General features: G+C 36.1%; 1 protein-coding gene across 1 annotated transcript; it reads right to left on the bottom strand.

Annotated features, from left to right (window-relative positions):
* Positions 1-11,771: 11,771 nt before the first annotated feature.
* Positions 11,772-12,515, bottom strand: LOC143594506 (uncharacterized). Its single transcript, XM_077073803.1, has 2 exons — positions 12,125-12,515; positions 11,772-12,046 (listed from the first exon to the last, which is right to left on the bottom strand). The coding sequence occupies exons 1-2, from the start codon at positions 12,513-12,515 to the stop codon at positions 11,772-11,774; spliced, it is 666 nt and encodes a 221-aa protein (XP_076929918.1).
* Positions 12,516-17,148: the final 4,633 nt, after the last annotated feature.

Here is a 17,148-nt window from a genome sequence, read left to right as displayed (position 1 = left end):
GAAATAATAAATTTAATTATTGTTAATCATTTATTAGTTAAACAAATATAACATATTAAAACCCTAGATTAACATATCCGTAATTTATGAATGCCGCTATCCGAATCTGACTTCATCGCCGTCGCTAGTGTCTTTGACATTACCATCGTCGGTGGTACCAGTAAGTGGTAACTTTGTTCTAAGCGACTAGGATAACGATAACTATGTTTCTTTGATATGCAAGTTGATCTTCAAATATCTGATTCAATTGAAGTTCCATGATTGTGTGGAATCAATTCTTTAAGCATTTTAATGGATTGATGATGATGTTGGAGGTGAATTATAGGGGGCGTGAGTAATCAGAGTAGAATAGGCTGAGATGTGGACATTATACAATAATTTAGAAACTTCTTTAAAAAAATCGGATATCCGTTTTACTATCTGAAATTTCGGATACAGATTCGGATAGTGAAACCACTATCTGTAACATCTTGGATTTTTCGTTTTCGTCTTCGTATTTGTTTACCCGATTTGGGATTGTAATTCGAATATTTCGTTTCAATAAAATCATGCATTTACTAGTAATTAATTGTTTTTAATTTAGTTTATAAATTTCAATTATGCCAAATAGTCCTTAGAAACTCTTAAAATGGTTTAAAAATGTAATTCTATTACTTTAGGGAATAAAACTGCCGAAATATCAAATTCTGGTAAATGATTCCTTAGCGCCACGCGAAGGATTTCCTAGTGCCGCGCGAAGTAGTGCAGTTTCAGCAATTTTGGTTTTCGATCTTCGTCTAATGCTAAATTTTTCCCTAAACGACCCTAAATCGCGAAATTTGAGCAACAAGTTATTGTATCTGCTAGGGAATAATGTCTAGGTTCATTATCTATATTTTGATCAATATATCGAAGATTTTAAGGCTTGATTTCGTAATTATTATGTTATTCGGTTACCTAAATGATTCGGTTCTTGTCCTACAACTTGATATACTAACTATATAAACAAACCATCATTCCAAACCCTAGAGACTACTGAAACATTGAATTCCCAGCCGCCATATACCCTATACCGATGATTTCTCTCTTGTTTTTGCTTATTTACTCAAAGACTTGAAGCTGCAGTTTGACTTTACCGATTTTCTGACCTTTGACCTCGATTTCCTGTCAACTCAAGCATTATCCGGGTAAGTTGTCAATTGATGAACTGTTCATTATAACTCACTTGTTGATAACCCTCAATCAATTTCTGATATTGAGGGGTATTGACGGGTCAATTTAATTCAATCCTGTTTATGGGCAAAACGGCCAAGAACTTTGACTAGTCAATTTCTAACACTTCTGGTCGGAACCGACTTTTGGTCTAGAAGACTTTTATTTTTGTCTCGAGATTTTAAGGCTACTGACCAAAACCCGACTTCCGACTCACTGTTTGGATTCTGGTCAGTACCAGCTCGCTTAAACGTTTAATTTCTCATAACCGGAGTTCTAGACATCCGTTTGGACCGATTCTAGTGGCTATGTTCTCAATTTTAATCATAGTTTATTATCTCTAAGTTTCAGGCTTGTTTGGATTATCTCAGTTAGCACATTAGAGGACGGTTCGTTCGTTTAACCGTGTTTTATTCTTATTTCTCGCACGCTCAACTAAGTAATAAGGTGAGATATAATTCCCCTTTTATTTTATTGTTTTCAAATGTTTTGGGAACATATGAGTATCTAATTCATATTTTATATCATAAATATGCACAAACCCGCAAACATAATTATTATGTGTATTTCAATTAAATTTAAATGTTAATTGCTACTTGCTTATGTGCTTATATTCTATCATATTCGGAGAGATCCATCAGAAGTCTAGCATGTCGGTATGATCATACGCCTTCCTAGTAGCCATAGCACGTGTTCGTGAGGCATGGCTAACCGACAATCACATTATTTGCTTATAGTTTGATTGACTATTACTCACATTATTTTGTTTGCGCATTTATCATTTATTATATATATATATATATATATATTATTGTACATGAAAACCGGTGATCATTGTAACATTCCGGATTTTCTAAAATCGTATTCGTTTACTCATAACCCAACCCGGGAACATTTTTAGATCATTATTACTAATCCAATCAAATATTTATAAGTATTTATTTTTCTAAAGTTTACTTTAAACCCCTCATAGTTTATATCATGTTCATTTCTTCTTTATTTCATAATAATTCAAAATTTGACCAATAATTGAACCACAAGGACCAATTATGACAAAATGTTAAACTTCACCCCTAGGGAGGCCGGGGCGCTGCGTGACCAGCCTAGGGCTCCCCGTCACGTGGCGCTATGGAGTAGCTGGGTAGTTTACGTGATCAATTTCATTTCCTAATTCGTTTTTAGCATGTAAATCGCTTATTTTAGGTATAAATCGAGTGAATTAAGGTCCAAGAAAAGGATATTAACTAAAATACAAGTCCATACTATAGATTTCTGATTAAGCATGAAATATTTTGGTTTATTTCATTGATTTGGTCATTAATATCGTATTTAGTTACTTAAACGAGTAAATCTTCCAAATATGGTTTGTTTTTGCTTTTCCTATATAAAAAACCTCTAATCTCTCACCACAAGACTTTACACTAACCCTAGAGAAGCTCCTCTAGCCTTCCTATCTTCTGTCTCTCTTAATACGCTTCGGTTTTTGCTATTTTGTTGAAGACACGTTCATAACCGTTTGACTTTGCTTATGTGTGGAACTTTGACTCATCGTATCTGTTGATCCTTTCACTTTCCGGGTAAGTTGTAAACATAAAAATAGTTCATAAATATTCCCTAGTCAATAACTTCAATCAATTTCGGTGGTTGAAGGGTGTTGACTGGTCAATTCGTTTAAAACTCGTTAAATGGCAAATCAGTCAACAAGTTTGAGTTAACGTTTTCTCATAAATTTGGTCGAATTCAACGTTTGGTCCAGAAGACTTTTATTCTCATAACGAAGTTTGAAGGCTACTGAGCAAAAACCAACTTCCAATTCGTTGTTCGGATTCTGGTAAGTACCAGCTCGCTTAAATCTTAAAACAAACATAACTTGAATTCTAAAAATTCGTTTGGGTTGATTCCAGCGGCTACGAGTTCGTTTTTACTTATATTATCATATCTAAAAGTTTCAGATTCTGATTTGTTAATATCGTTTGACGTTTAGTGGACGACTCGCTTATTCGTTAACTCGCTTATTCGTATTTATATTCGCTTGTCTTTAATCTTAGGTGAGTTTATCATTCCCCTATTTTACTAAGTTTTCTAAACGTTTTGGGGACATCTGCGTATTATTCGTATTTCATACTATATATATATATATATATATATATATATATATATATATATATATAACAAACAATAGTATACGTGTAATTGTGTGTGACTTAATCAAATATACGTGTTACATGCTTGTATTAATTATTCATTCATTCATATATTCGGAGGGGTCCAACGTATTCCCATGTATTGGGTGCTCATGCTATTGACCAATGCCCGATTCGCTTGGCAACAGTCTAATTACGTGTTTATGGTTTGATTCATTTACCGCACTTACTACGTTATGCTTATTTATATTGACATGCAAAACTGGTGATATTCTCACTCAACTTTATGTTGACAAAAACTCTGTTTTCTACGCATATGCAGGTTGCTTGAATTGAAGTTTGGATATTTAGTGAAGACCATAGGTTATAATGAAGAAAATCGTTAAATCACATTTATGATCACTTATTTGAATTGTTTTGTAATACTTGTAAATTTGTGTGTAAATTTGAAATAAAATAATTAATAAATATTGTCACTTTTATATTATGATAGTATCTTCAAATAGTAAGCAATCGGATCACGCCCCTGCATTTCCGCCTTAGGTTGGTGTGTGACAATCATCTCACTGAACATGTGTTGTTGACTAATCTCTTCATTTTCTACGCATATGCAGGTTAAAAGTTGATTCGAAGCTAAGGTGAAAAACGCATAGAAAGACAGTTGGAAATAAAATAAAGAATATTTGCTCTATTATTTAGTTTCGGATTATTATTGTTATATTTGAAACTTGTTCACTTTATTTGAAATTTGAAATAAATAAATTAAATAGAAATTATTATATTTTGTAATGTATGATAGTACCTTATGAGTTGTGAACAATCAGTTCGCGCCCCAGCATTTCTGCCTTAGGTTAGGGTGTGACAGATTGATATCAGAGACGAAGGTTTTAAGATAGGTCGTTAGAAACTATCCTAGAAATATGCTTAGGACCCCGTACGTGCTTATCTGACTGCCTTATGTGTTTATTAATTGTTTACAACTTATTTAAGTTAATTATTTTATTTTATTATTATTTATTGTGCACACACATAAATTCCAAGGCTATGCCTCACCTTCAAAATATTTTTAATCCTTTTATATTTAGTAGATTGCCTTTTATTTTGGGAAATTCCTTAAGAATTCCCGTGTTTTGTTTTTACTCCCTCACCTTAGGGCATGGGAGTATGACATTTTCCTGTAAGTAACTGGAAGGGGGAGAGAACGGTGAGTCGGGCCTTGGAAAAACGGTTTTGAGAACCCAAGGTAAGACACTATTCCTTACTTCGAGGATAACCTGACGACAATACTCGATCTTATAGGCCAAACCAGAACAAAATGTCATACGAACGGAACCCTAAGTGGTAAAACGTGATCGGTTCAACGGTTACATTCCTTTTAAAAACCGAATTCAAAGGTGATTTGTGGCTAAATTCGGGAAAGTTTCTAGTATTTTATTTTTAATTATTTTAAAATGCTTAGTTGGGTGGAAAATCCATGACAATCCATGGACACTCCAACTATCCATTTCTTAACCTATTTTGATTTGATAATTGGTTGGAAGTATCAGCCGTGGTGATTCATGAGATACTCCTACTAGTCATATTTTGGTTCGTTAATTCGATAGTTAGTTGGGTCAGTTAAAAAGCCATGTAACGCTCACGGGCCGACCAAATCCATTGATTTGATAATTCGTTAATTAGTTGGGTCAGTTAAAATGCCATGTAACACTCATGGGCTGACCAACTCCATTGTTTGTTACTCGTTATTTTAATTAGGCCATGAAACTGCCATGGAACGCTCATGGGAGGCTCAATTCACAAAATTTATATTGTGTTATTTAGTTGGGTCATTCAAATTGCTATGGAAAGCTCATGCGAGACCAACTCATTGAATATGTTTTGTATTTGAATTGGGTTCTTAAGCTACCATGGAAAGCCCATGAAAAGCCCAACCCAATAACATTTTATCTTTGAATGTTAATAAGCATTGTTTATTTATTTAAATACCTCAAAATTGGTCACATTGTTTTAAATCGCGACTCATCCTCAAGTCATGACAAGTCACTATCACAAATTTACATTTCCTTGTTGTCTCACATCAACTCATTTACACAATTAGAAAAACAAAGAAGATTATAAAAATGAAATCACCTGATAAGAAAATAATTCACTACTGTGCAACTCTCGTGCTCTCGGTGAACATGTATCCTCAACTCTCAAAAAAATATCTGCAAACTCTCAAAATGTAGAAGCACGATTCTCACAGGTGTTAGAACAGGTCTTTTAAACCCTTTGCAAAATTGTTAATTTTAATTACCAACCGAATTTAATAATTTTCATAAAAAACTTTGTTAAACGAGTAAAAATGTTAAAAGACCTAACTCACTTTCGTAAGAATGACGTCCACTTGGTAGCACAGGTGGACGAGTATGGTCTCGTGAGGAGTTCAAATACAACTCAAATATACAACCAAATAGCAGCAGCTATAAAGGTCATATATATATATATATATATATATATATTACCTAGCCGATTCCACCTAGTCATTTTCCCTTTGTAGCATAATATTAGTTTAAGTACAGACCATTAGATGATAAAAACAAAAATAAGGGAAAAATGAAAGATAAACCCAAAACAATCGGCTGCAACTGTTGCCCCCATCATCAACTAATCATCATCACTAGCCTCGCTGGCCCCAGATCCTCCTTCTTCATAAAAACCTACACTAGCACCTCCTGATCCACCCGCCTCAGTAGGTGGCCTCAACGAACCCGGTAACGGAACCTGCAAATGATCAAACAACACCCAGAAATAACCTCATGTCTCATCATGCATCACCAACTGCCGCTGAAAAACGTTCTCCGATGTCAGTGGCTGTGGCGACTATCGTGGCTGTCTTTGTGGACGTGGACGTGGCTGTGCAGGTGGCCTCTCAACTCACTGCCTCTTGGAACTTACAGCCTGTGTCACATCACACACCGCTACACAACACGGTCGATTATCATACGTGTAGATTCCTGCTTTCTAAGCATCCTCCATGTTCACCACCCCAGTATCTGGTCCTGTAGGCAAGTAATCACCAGATATTTCTCAAACACCCCCAACACCTGTGCCATACATGTGATAACTGGCCCCAAAGCTAGCCGGGTCGCGGCTCCCTCAGCCCGACGACCACCTTGGCTCAAAGAGGAGAACAAGATAGTAGCCAGGTTCACATCATGTCCACCAACCATCCTATACAAACATAACAAATCTAAGTTACTACACTTATCATGACCCGAATGCCGGCCAATTATAGTAGATGCAACAACCCTATGAATGTACCTGTGAATGAGGTATCGAATAGCAGATGACACAACAGTACTAGAATGTGGCCCCTCAGCAATGGTGGTCCAAAACTTTGCCAAGACATTCGAAGAAATACAATACTTATGGCTACCAGTAGTAACTCCTCGTACACTCTCACGGAATGCTCTCGTCTGCACCTCTGCATTACTATAGAAACATGCAACTACCGCAAAACGAGATACCGTCATCTCGAATGATTGTCAACCAAGAGAAAACGATACTGCATGCGGCTCATCAAAATCACCGAGCTTATGGATGAACGTTGCATAAAACTCACGAACCAGATCCTCATACCGATTCCTCTCAAACTGCAAACAAGTAGTCCAACGTGGACCAGATATCCCCAAATCCTGTCAACCAGCCCCAACGTACCCCACAGCTCGCAGTCAAAAGTCCTATGACGAAGTAAGGTAACATCCGCAACCCTCTCGTAAACCTCCAGCTCGGGTGTGTTTAAATTGAAATGTAAGATAATGTGCGTGAAATCTTCTCCTCCAGTAATGTCCTTAATTGCCGCCTTTGCAATTGGAATCTCGGGCACCTCATAGTAAATAGGCACCCTAGTATACTTTTGAGTAGCATATTCGAACCCCTGCTGACGTCTCTGCCTCTTCCACCTAGCAGGCCCCGCACCCTCTGGTTCCTGTGACATCTGCAAATTAATTTACTTAATCGGTTCGTGTCACGATTAACTCTGGGCGATATTTGTATAGCATTTCGGTCGTGATTGTCCCCAATACAATAAAATAATAATAAAATATTCACAACTAAAATGAAGTCTAAAACAAAACAAAACGAAATTTTAATGAAACTAACAGCATGTTGGGACCGTCATTTAGTGTTCAGCCCGATGACCCGAACGACACAACTACTATAAAAAAAATAAATAAAAAATAAAAATATTTTTTCATTTTTCAAAGATTTTTTTTAATACAACTTACTAAGTTTCCCTAAAACACGCACGTTTTCAAAACATTTCAATTTAGTACCCTTTTCACACAATCACAACCCGGTTCCGTTTATTCCCAATTTTCATACTCGTGTGAAAACTCAACCCACGACCTAGAAAACCCGTTAAAAATGCTCTTGACACACTCACCAATCTATGGCAAACCATACCCAAAACCGGATTTCAACCACCCGATACCAAAAGCATGTCTTAGAACTAACAAAAACGAACATTACTTTTCCGTAAACGAACAAAAATTTTCGACACACCACTATAAAAACATGTTTGTAAAACCATTCCGGAAATTCAAACAAACAACTCAGCCAATCAGATGCAAAATCTCAGTTTAAATTCGCAAAAACAAACAATCTTCCAATCCCGACTAACCCGAATTGCCGGTATACCCAACCTCCATACCAAACCCGTCAAACTCGACCAACAAGTTCAAACTATCAACTATGACGAACACAAATCTAACAATCTCACCTCAACAAGATCCTATTCAACATTAAAATAACGAACATACCTTTAATCGGAGTGGTACTATGATAATTGTGATGAGAACGGTGGTGGAAGTGGTGGGTCACGGTGGTAAAATTATGATGATGCCGGTGGATATGGATATGGAGGAATGTGGATGAGATTATGATTTATGTTTTTTGGTTTTACATATGATGATGGAAACGGATAGGGATAAGGTAGTGTCCGTTTATTTATTATTTTTCTTCTGCAGATTTAGGCTCCTTAGCGCGGCGTGAAGGAAATTAAGAACGATTATTCGCGTAGCGCGAAGCATGCTAGAATAATCTAGGGCTCCTTTGGTTCGCGCGGCATGAACTGAATACAATGGATTTCTTCGCGTATCGTGAAGCCAACAAGTACTGTTTGAAAATTGTGTCCTTCGTATATCGTGATGGAACAACTTAACCTTTGGTTCGCGCGATGACAATGGACGTTTTCGCAGGAGAATGATGATTTTTGATGTTCAAAAATTTTCTATCTTTCAAGCCTTTTTGCTCATTTTCCCCCATAACCATCTTTGTTTAACAAATAACCATCTAATACATACCTGACACTCCCTTGTGATAATTTCGCTTACTAGTACATCTTAACAACAATGTGCAGCGCCTCTTCTCCACACTCGATATTTGCTCAACGCTGAGCATTCGATAAAAACAATTTAAATTACAAGACTCATATTACAAAAATACACACTTAGAAACGTCGGGTTGCCTCCCGGTTAGGGCTGAATTGAATGTCTACAGCTCGACATTCCTTGGCTCTTTCAGTTAACCGTATATGTTGGTTCATCCGCCATGAAACAGACCTCCGACTCGTGTATGCTCTTGTTCAAATCCTCTTCCTCCAACTAAGGATTCAACCGATGCCCAATGACTAATTACCTCAGATAATCATCAAAATCCTCGATCTCGACTTCACAAAAATTACCAACTCGCTTCACTTGATACGGTACCGTCCGTTTGCTCTTCAGCTTTCCCGGAAAACTTTTTACTCGCGAGTTGTATAGCCAAACTCGTTGTCCCTATTCAAACGTCTTCCTCCTTAACTTGGCATCGTGTACTCTCTTCATCTTGTCTTTATAAGCGGATGCACATTCGTATGCTTCATCTCTCAACTCTTCTAGCTCGCATATGTTCAACTTCCTCTGTTTACCCACACACTCATAATCTAGATTAATATTCTTAACCGTCCATAACGCACGATGGGCAAGTTTAATAGGTAAATGACACCATTTTCCATAGACTAATCGATACGGGGTGGTTCCAATAGGCGTTTTAAAAGCAGTCCAGTAAGCTCATAAAGCATCATCTATTTTGTTTGATCAATCTTTACGATCGGGTCTTACCGTCTTTTGTAAAAGCAGTCCGGTAAGCCTATAAGCCTATTCGCAACCTCCACTTGACCACTCGTTTGAGGGTGATATGGAGTAGCAATTCGGTTATTTACACCACACCGTTTAAGTAATTTTCCAAAGTTAAAGTTTTATAAATGTGAACCCCCATCGCTAATGATGATGCGAGGAACACCAAATGTTGAAAATATGTTCGATTGGACAAATTTACAAACAACGGTATGGTCGTTTGACTTGGTGGCTATTGCTTCTACCCACTCAGACACATAATTTACCGCCATCAAGATGTACAAATTACCAAAGGAATTTGGGAACGGGCCCATGAAATCAATCCCCCAAACATCAAAGACGTCGACAACTAGGATTGGTTGCATGGGCATCTCGTCCCTCTTTGATATGCCATCCATTTGTTGGCACCTGACATAATTTCTCACAAACTCAGTTGCATCCTTAAAAATGGAAGACCAATAAAATCCACACGCTAGCACTCGATGCCCTGTCTTCTGACCACTAAAATGCCCTCCACATGCCCATGAATGAGCATGATGCAATACACTTCTCACTTCTTCATTCGGGATGCATCTCCTCATGACTTGATCTGCACCTACTTAAACAGGTTCGAATCTTCCCACACATAATACTTCACTTGGGATAGGAAATGCTATTTCTTCTTTGGCCAAAACTCCGGAATTGTATCCGCAACAAGAAAATTAATAATATCAGCGTGCTATGGTAAAGTTGAAACTATAAGACAACTGCTCGTCCAGAAATGATTCGTTTATTGCTCTAGCCTCTTCCTCCTCTTATATTCCTACCAATCTGGATAAATGATCCGCAATAACATTCTCACTCCCCTTTTTGTCACGGATGTCAACATGGAACTCTTGAAGTAGAAAAATCCATATGATAAAGCACGGCTTTGCGTCTTTCTTCTACATCATGTACCTAACTGCAATATGATCTGAAAACACAACAACTTTGCTCCCCCAAATGCGAGATCGAAGTTTATCCAATGCATACACTACCGCAAGAAACTCCTTTTCCATAGTATTATAATTAATTTGAGCTCGGAAAGGGTTTTGATCGCATTGTATATGGCAACGGGTTTCTTATCCACCCGTTGACCCAACACAACCCCGACCGAGTAGTCACTCACGTCACACATAATTTCAAACGGATGTGACCAATCGGGTGACATCAAGATCGGGGCTTCAACCAATTTGTTTTCAAGATCATTAAAAGCATTTAAACACTCTTCATAAAAAACAAATGATACATCTTTTAGTAGCAAATTACACAACAGTTTAGTTATGACACTAAATTTTTTTATTAACCATCGGTAAAATCCGGCATGCCCCAAAAATGACCAGATTCCCTTCACATTTATTGGGGGTGGTAAATTAGATATGACATTTACTTTTGCTCGGTCAACCTCAATCCCCCTAATTGAGATGATATGACCCAAAACCATTCCCTACTGAACCATAAAGTAACTTCTCTCCCAACTTAAGACTAAGTATGTTTCCACACATATTTTTAAAACTTTCATTAATTCATTTAAGCATGAGCAAAAACTGAGCCGAAATTGGAAAATCATCCAAAAAAACTAGAGTGAATCCTTGACCATATCGAAAAGATACTCATCATACACCTTTGAAAGGTGGCAGGGGTATTACACAAACTAAAAGGCATTTGCCTAAATGTGAAGGTTCCGTATGGACACATGAAAGTGGTATTATGTTGGTCATCAGGGTGAATAGCAATCTGATTGTACCCCGAATAACCATATAAAAAACAATAAAATTTATGACCTGATAATTTCTCGATGATTTGGTCGATGAACAGTAGAGGGAAATGGTCCTTGGAAGTCGCAACATTCAACTTCCGGTGGTCCACACAAATTCGCCACCCGGTTACGGGTCGGGTGGAAATATCTTCACCCGCTTCATTATGGGTTATCTGAATACCCACTTTCTTCGGAACCATCTGTGTCGGACTTACCCAAGTACTATCCGAGATCGGGAAAATGATACTCACATCCAACCATTTCAACACCTCTTTCATTATAACTTCCCCGCATATTCGGATTCGGCCGTCTTTGCGCATCGTATACGGGCTTTACCTTGGGGTCTGTGATGATATTTTTCATTACAATAGATGGACCAATCCCCCTCAAGTCCGCTATTGTCCAACCAATGGCTGCCTTATGCTGCTTCAAGACTTCCATCAATGCCTTTTCTTGATTTTCTTCTAAGTTTGAAGCAATGATGGCAGGCAAAGTCTCCCCTTATCCCAAAATCATATAATTGAGGTGTTTCCTGAGCTCCTTTAACTCCAATCCTGGTGGACTCTTAGGTGACAATCTCAACTTAGAGTCAATAGTGTCCGGTAATCTTTCCACCTGTTGAAACCACGGTGGTTTCCCAATGATAGCAGCGTACACCTCAACGGCTTTTTCTTCCTCTTGCAACTGCAGTGCATGCTCAACAGTTTCCTTGCAACAAATAGCACACTCCTCTGTGGCATCTTCCTCACTTTTATGAGGATTCAACCCGTTAATGACTTTAGCCGCAAATCATTCATCATTCACCAGAGGGTTAGACATGTTTGAAAACACATTAAGCCGGATATTTTTATTACCAAATACCATTTCAACTACCCCCGTTCGATAATTTATAAAAGCATTTGCGGTTGCCAAAAAGGGCCGATTGAGAATAATGTTTGGTTGCTGTTTCGGGTCAACTATTACATAATCTAGAACCAGGAAGTTAACTGGGTAATAAAAATCCTTAATCGTCATAATTACATCAGTCACAATTCCCCTAGGAAGCTTAAGTGTCAAATCAGCCAACATCACGGTGGTGTCGGCCTTTCTAAGTGGACCAGAAACATATTGGTCATATAAGTTTCCCGGGAGAATACTCACCCCGGCTCCAAGATCTAACAATGCCCTTGTTATATTAAAATCTCCCACTTGAATGAGTATTATTGGCGTTCCCGGATCTTGTTGTTTGGGTGGGAGGATTTCCATCAAAACCGAACTCACATTAGCAGTTAAGTCAACTTGTTAGGCAATTTATGAGTTTGTTTTTTAGTGCACAAGTCTTTCAAGTATTTAGAATACGTAGGGACTTGTTTAATAGCATCTATGAGGGGTAAAATGATTTTTACTTGTTTGAATATCTCCCACATTTCCTCCTGTTGTGGGCCCCTCTTTTTAAGCGATGATGAGGTTTCGGGATCCACCAATGCCTAAGGAAACGGAATGGTTTTATTCGTTGCATACGTCTCCTTAGCACTTAGTGTTTCCATTTTAATTACCGGTTCATTTAATTTTTTATTAATTACTTTCTTTGATTTATTAATTAGTTCAACTTCTGCCTCATCATCACTTTTCCCATCGTCCCCTAGTCTTCCACCACACTTTTAACGAAAAGTGGTGGATTTACCTGTAACACCCCGACTTAAACGGAAACATCCGAGTGTGACGTACAGATTGTTCAAACATACGTAACACTATTAAGTGACCATAATATCATTAATTCATATAAAATCTTAAGTACACAAGTTGAACAATGAAATACATTTGTAAAAGAAAACAAAATAGACTTGTCCATTTATTTAAAGTACCCTAAGACTAATGTCTTCGTCATGGAATCATCCTCTAATAATGGTACTTGTAGCATGTATATAAAATAAAGTGTCACTAACAAATAGTTGGTGAGAATCACAGAGTTTTGATATGCATACATAAAAACCGCACAATTCTATGAACATGTGTAACAACGAAAGAAAGGTCCTTTCTAGTTGGTAATAACCAACGTACTCGGATAATCGCACAACAAACGCAAGGTCCTTTCTAGTTAGGGACAACCAATTACACGTATAATAGCACAACGCACGCAAGGTCCTTTCCAGTTGGTAACAACCAACGCACTCAGATAATCGCACGACGCAAGTAAGCAAATAAACGCACAAGTCCATAATGTGAATTTTGTGTAGGATATACATGCTACCCCAAAAATGTAAAAACCTTTAAAAAGGGGGGGCGGGTGTGGGAAACTAACCATAGAAATTGAAGCGGGAAATAAAGATAAAACCGAATGCGTCAAAGGAACCGAAACGAACTATCCGCACAAACTATAAATAAAAATAAATACGAAAAATTCAAAGACTATCCTAACGGGATTATTAGAGTTAATTATATATAATTTTATTGGGAATATATATATATATGTGTGTGTGTGTGTTATTTTATTTTATTTAACTTTAATTGTTTTAAGGCATGGATTAATTTAATATTATTTTTAAGCTTAATGGAATTTTAATGGTTTATAATATTTTAATACTATAACTTTAACATTCATATGAAAGTTAGGATAATTTCAAGGGATGGATTTTAAATAGGGATTTTATTTCGAACTATGTTAATGAAGTAAAACTAAAACTGACGAACTATAAAGCTAACGAATTTTAAAGTTAACGAACTAAGTTTTAATGTAATATGGGCTACCAATAGGATTATGGTTAACGAAATATAAGGTAGCAAATTTTTAAAGTTAACGGATTACGGTTAACGGAATATAAATTAACGAATTAAAAGAATTAAAGTTTAACGACATAATAAAGGTAAATGAACGAATTTAAATTAATGGGTTAACGATTATGAAAGTTCGATTTTTAGATGGGAAATAATAAAATATATTTTATAATTAATTTATATAAAATTATTAGTTTAACAATAATTTTATTGATTTATTATAATTTTTAGATAATTTATTTGATCTTTAAATAATAAATAAATGGCTTTAAAAATAATATAAAAAAAACATGCATTAACCCGAGTTCGAACCCGGGTCTGAGGTCTATCAGCCTTTACACTTAACCACTAGACCAGGTTTAGATTTTGATTATAACACAGAAAATTAAAATATAAAAGTAAAGGTCCATTATCATCTTCTACACCATAAACCCTAAGTTTCAAATATCTTAATCCATTCCATGTTCGTCCAATTCATGTTACGGGTTTTAATTGCCGGCCAAAAACTAATATAAAACAAATAAAGATTACCTGAATTGGAGTCGGAAAGGTGATGAACGACCGTGGGCAGAAAACGAGACTTAGAAGATTAAATATGGATTACTGAGTGTATGCTAGTGATATTTGAGTTTGTAAATGAGTTTAGTTTGATGAGAGGATTGTATTTATACTATAAATTGGAACGTAAACTTGTAAATTGCTGTTAAATGGTTAGGATGTTTTAGTTAAATAATATATTTTAAATTTATATTTACACATAAGATCCATCAACTTTAAAGTTATATTAAAACATATATTAAACTATATTTACAAAATGAACCTTCAATTTCAAAGATGTTAAATAATGTAATAAAATTATATTGTTTGGACAATTTTTCGAATTAAACCTGAACAGTTTGCGAATTATTTAAGCATTAATAAAACCCGGAGTTTTAATAATTGATCGAAGGTAATAGAAAATGACGAAGGGAAACTTAAATCCTCGGGAATATTTTATTAATGAATAAAATAATAATACAATACATCGAAATGACACAACGGGTAGGTTTAACGAACCCAAATACAAATACAAATACAAATACAAATACAAATACAAATACAAACCCAAATACGAATCAAAATTGAGGAATGTTACAACATTCCCTACTTTTGAAAATTTCATCCTAGAGTTAAATAGAAGAATCCATATAAAAAGATGAGGATATTTAATTCGCATTTGGTCTTCCCGCTCCTAAGTAAATTCAGCACCATGCTTGGCTTCCCAACGAACCTTTACCAAAGGTATACAGCTATGTTTGGTTTCCTTGTCTTTGCGATCCATGATTTCCACCATTTTCTCCACGAAGTGCATCGTTTCATCAATGCGCACTTCATCAAGCGGAATGTGGAGATTTCCCTCGGCTAGAGATTTCTTCAGATTAGAAACATGAAACTTCAGATGAATATTCGAGAGTTCTTGCAGAAGCTCGAGAGTATAAGCCATACTACCAACAAGTCTGAGAATTTTGAAAGGTCCAACAAATCAAGGAAATAGCTTACCTTTCTTCCCGAAACGTAGGACACCTTTCCAAAGGGATACCTTGAGAAGAACACGGTCATCGATGAGAGAGCCTGATACGGATCTAGATCTCGGATGACATCATGTGATTCGTTGATTTGGTATACGATTAGGTCGATTACGTTTAAGTGTGTGTACTGTGTGTGTTGAGAGGATATTTTGGCAGAGTAACGACACTAGAGGAATAATAATAAGAACTGATACATTAAACATAACCTTACAGGTGATGACTACATTCGTTAAGATATCCTTAACGAATGTGTCATTCGTTACATTAACCTAACGAATGAACATACTCATTCGTTAATACATTTAATCTAAGCGAATGACCCTCATTCGTTATCTCATTCGTTAAGCTTGTTTAACGAATGAGCTTACATTAGTACGAATGTGATACATTCGTTACGGGGTAACGGTTAAAAATAACGAATGAGAGACTCATTCGTTATGTTTAAATAACGAAAGGCTTGACATTCGTTAAACCAAGATTAACGAATCACCAAACATCCTTAGCGAATGAGATAAAATCTCATTAAGGAATTAAATAATCATTAAAACCTATTAGGGTTTTAACAAAGAATTAAATAATCATTAAAACCAATTAGGGTTTTAACAAAGAATTAAATAATCATTAAAACCAATTAGGGTTTTAATCTCATACATTAAAATACCCGATCAATCCAAAGATCGGTAATGTTTAAATTAAATGGATTTTTACATTAAAAACCAACTGATACCAGTTGAAACATACGTTAAGCACGATTAACTTAAAATTTTGGGCAACCAAGTTTTCTTTTTGTTTAGAATTATTCGCTAGCTCGGTAAATCGAAAATAAAGCAGAAAAAATAAAATGTTTTGGATTTTGAAAATTTTTAAAACAAAATGAGATGCAGTATATGTAAAACAGGAACAAACTAACATCTACCAAAGCAGTACATTTTTTTGTGAGTTTGAGCAGGAAATCATATTGATTAAAATTTTCATCTGTCAAAGTTTTATTTTCAGCTTTTATTATAACTGGTGTTAAGTTGATTATTGGTATTGTTGTCCACTTAAATCTTCTAACAAGTGTTTCAGAACATTTGGTGATATTTCTTAATTGGTTCGATTAAGCACAAATATCAGAAAGAATTAGGTCAAAGCTTGATTCAAGCGTAATTTTCTTTTCTCCAAATCACCCCAATTTGACTTATAAACCTAAGAATCAATTTGATGTAAAATTGTGATACTTGAGCAATCATAGTCCGTAATCCCCACTACAAGATATACCCCCATTATCAAGCAATACCCCAAGGTCCGTTCCCATGGATGAGTATGTACGATTTCATCTGTTGGTTTACAGACATTGTGTCCCTTGTGGTTCGTTTCTTAATGGTAATAAGACGCGAGCAAGGGGACAATGTATGACTCACAACGTGGTTTGATCAAGTCTGTAATTCATTTTGTACACGAAGTACTTTTTGCGATCAAGTTTAGAGACTTAAGCAGTTACACTGCGGGTTCGCTTTTACAAGCATTTTTAATATTCATCGAAATGAATACCATATGTAAAACCGCATAAAGAC

The sequence above is a fragment of the Bidens hawaiensis genome, unplaced genomic scaffold, assembly GCF_021521415.1.
Source record: "Bidens hawaiensis isolate Kalapana, Puna unplaced genomic scaffold, B.hawaiensis_p1.1 tig00043730_1, whole genome shotgun sequence".
Taxonomy (NCBI): Eukaryota; Viridiplantae; Streptophyta; class Magnoliopsida; order Asterales; family Asteraceae; genus Bidens; species Bidens hawaiensis.
The sequence above is the reverse complement of the archived record's forward strand: the minus strand, read 5'-3'. Positions and strand labels throughout refer to the sequence as shown.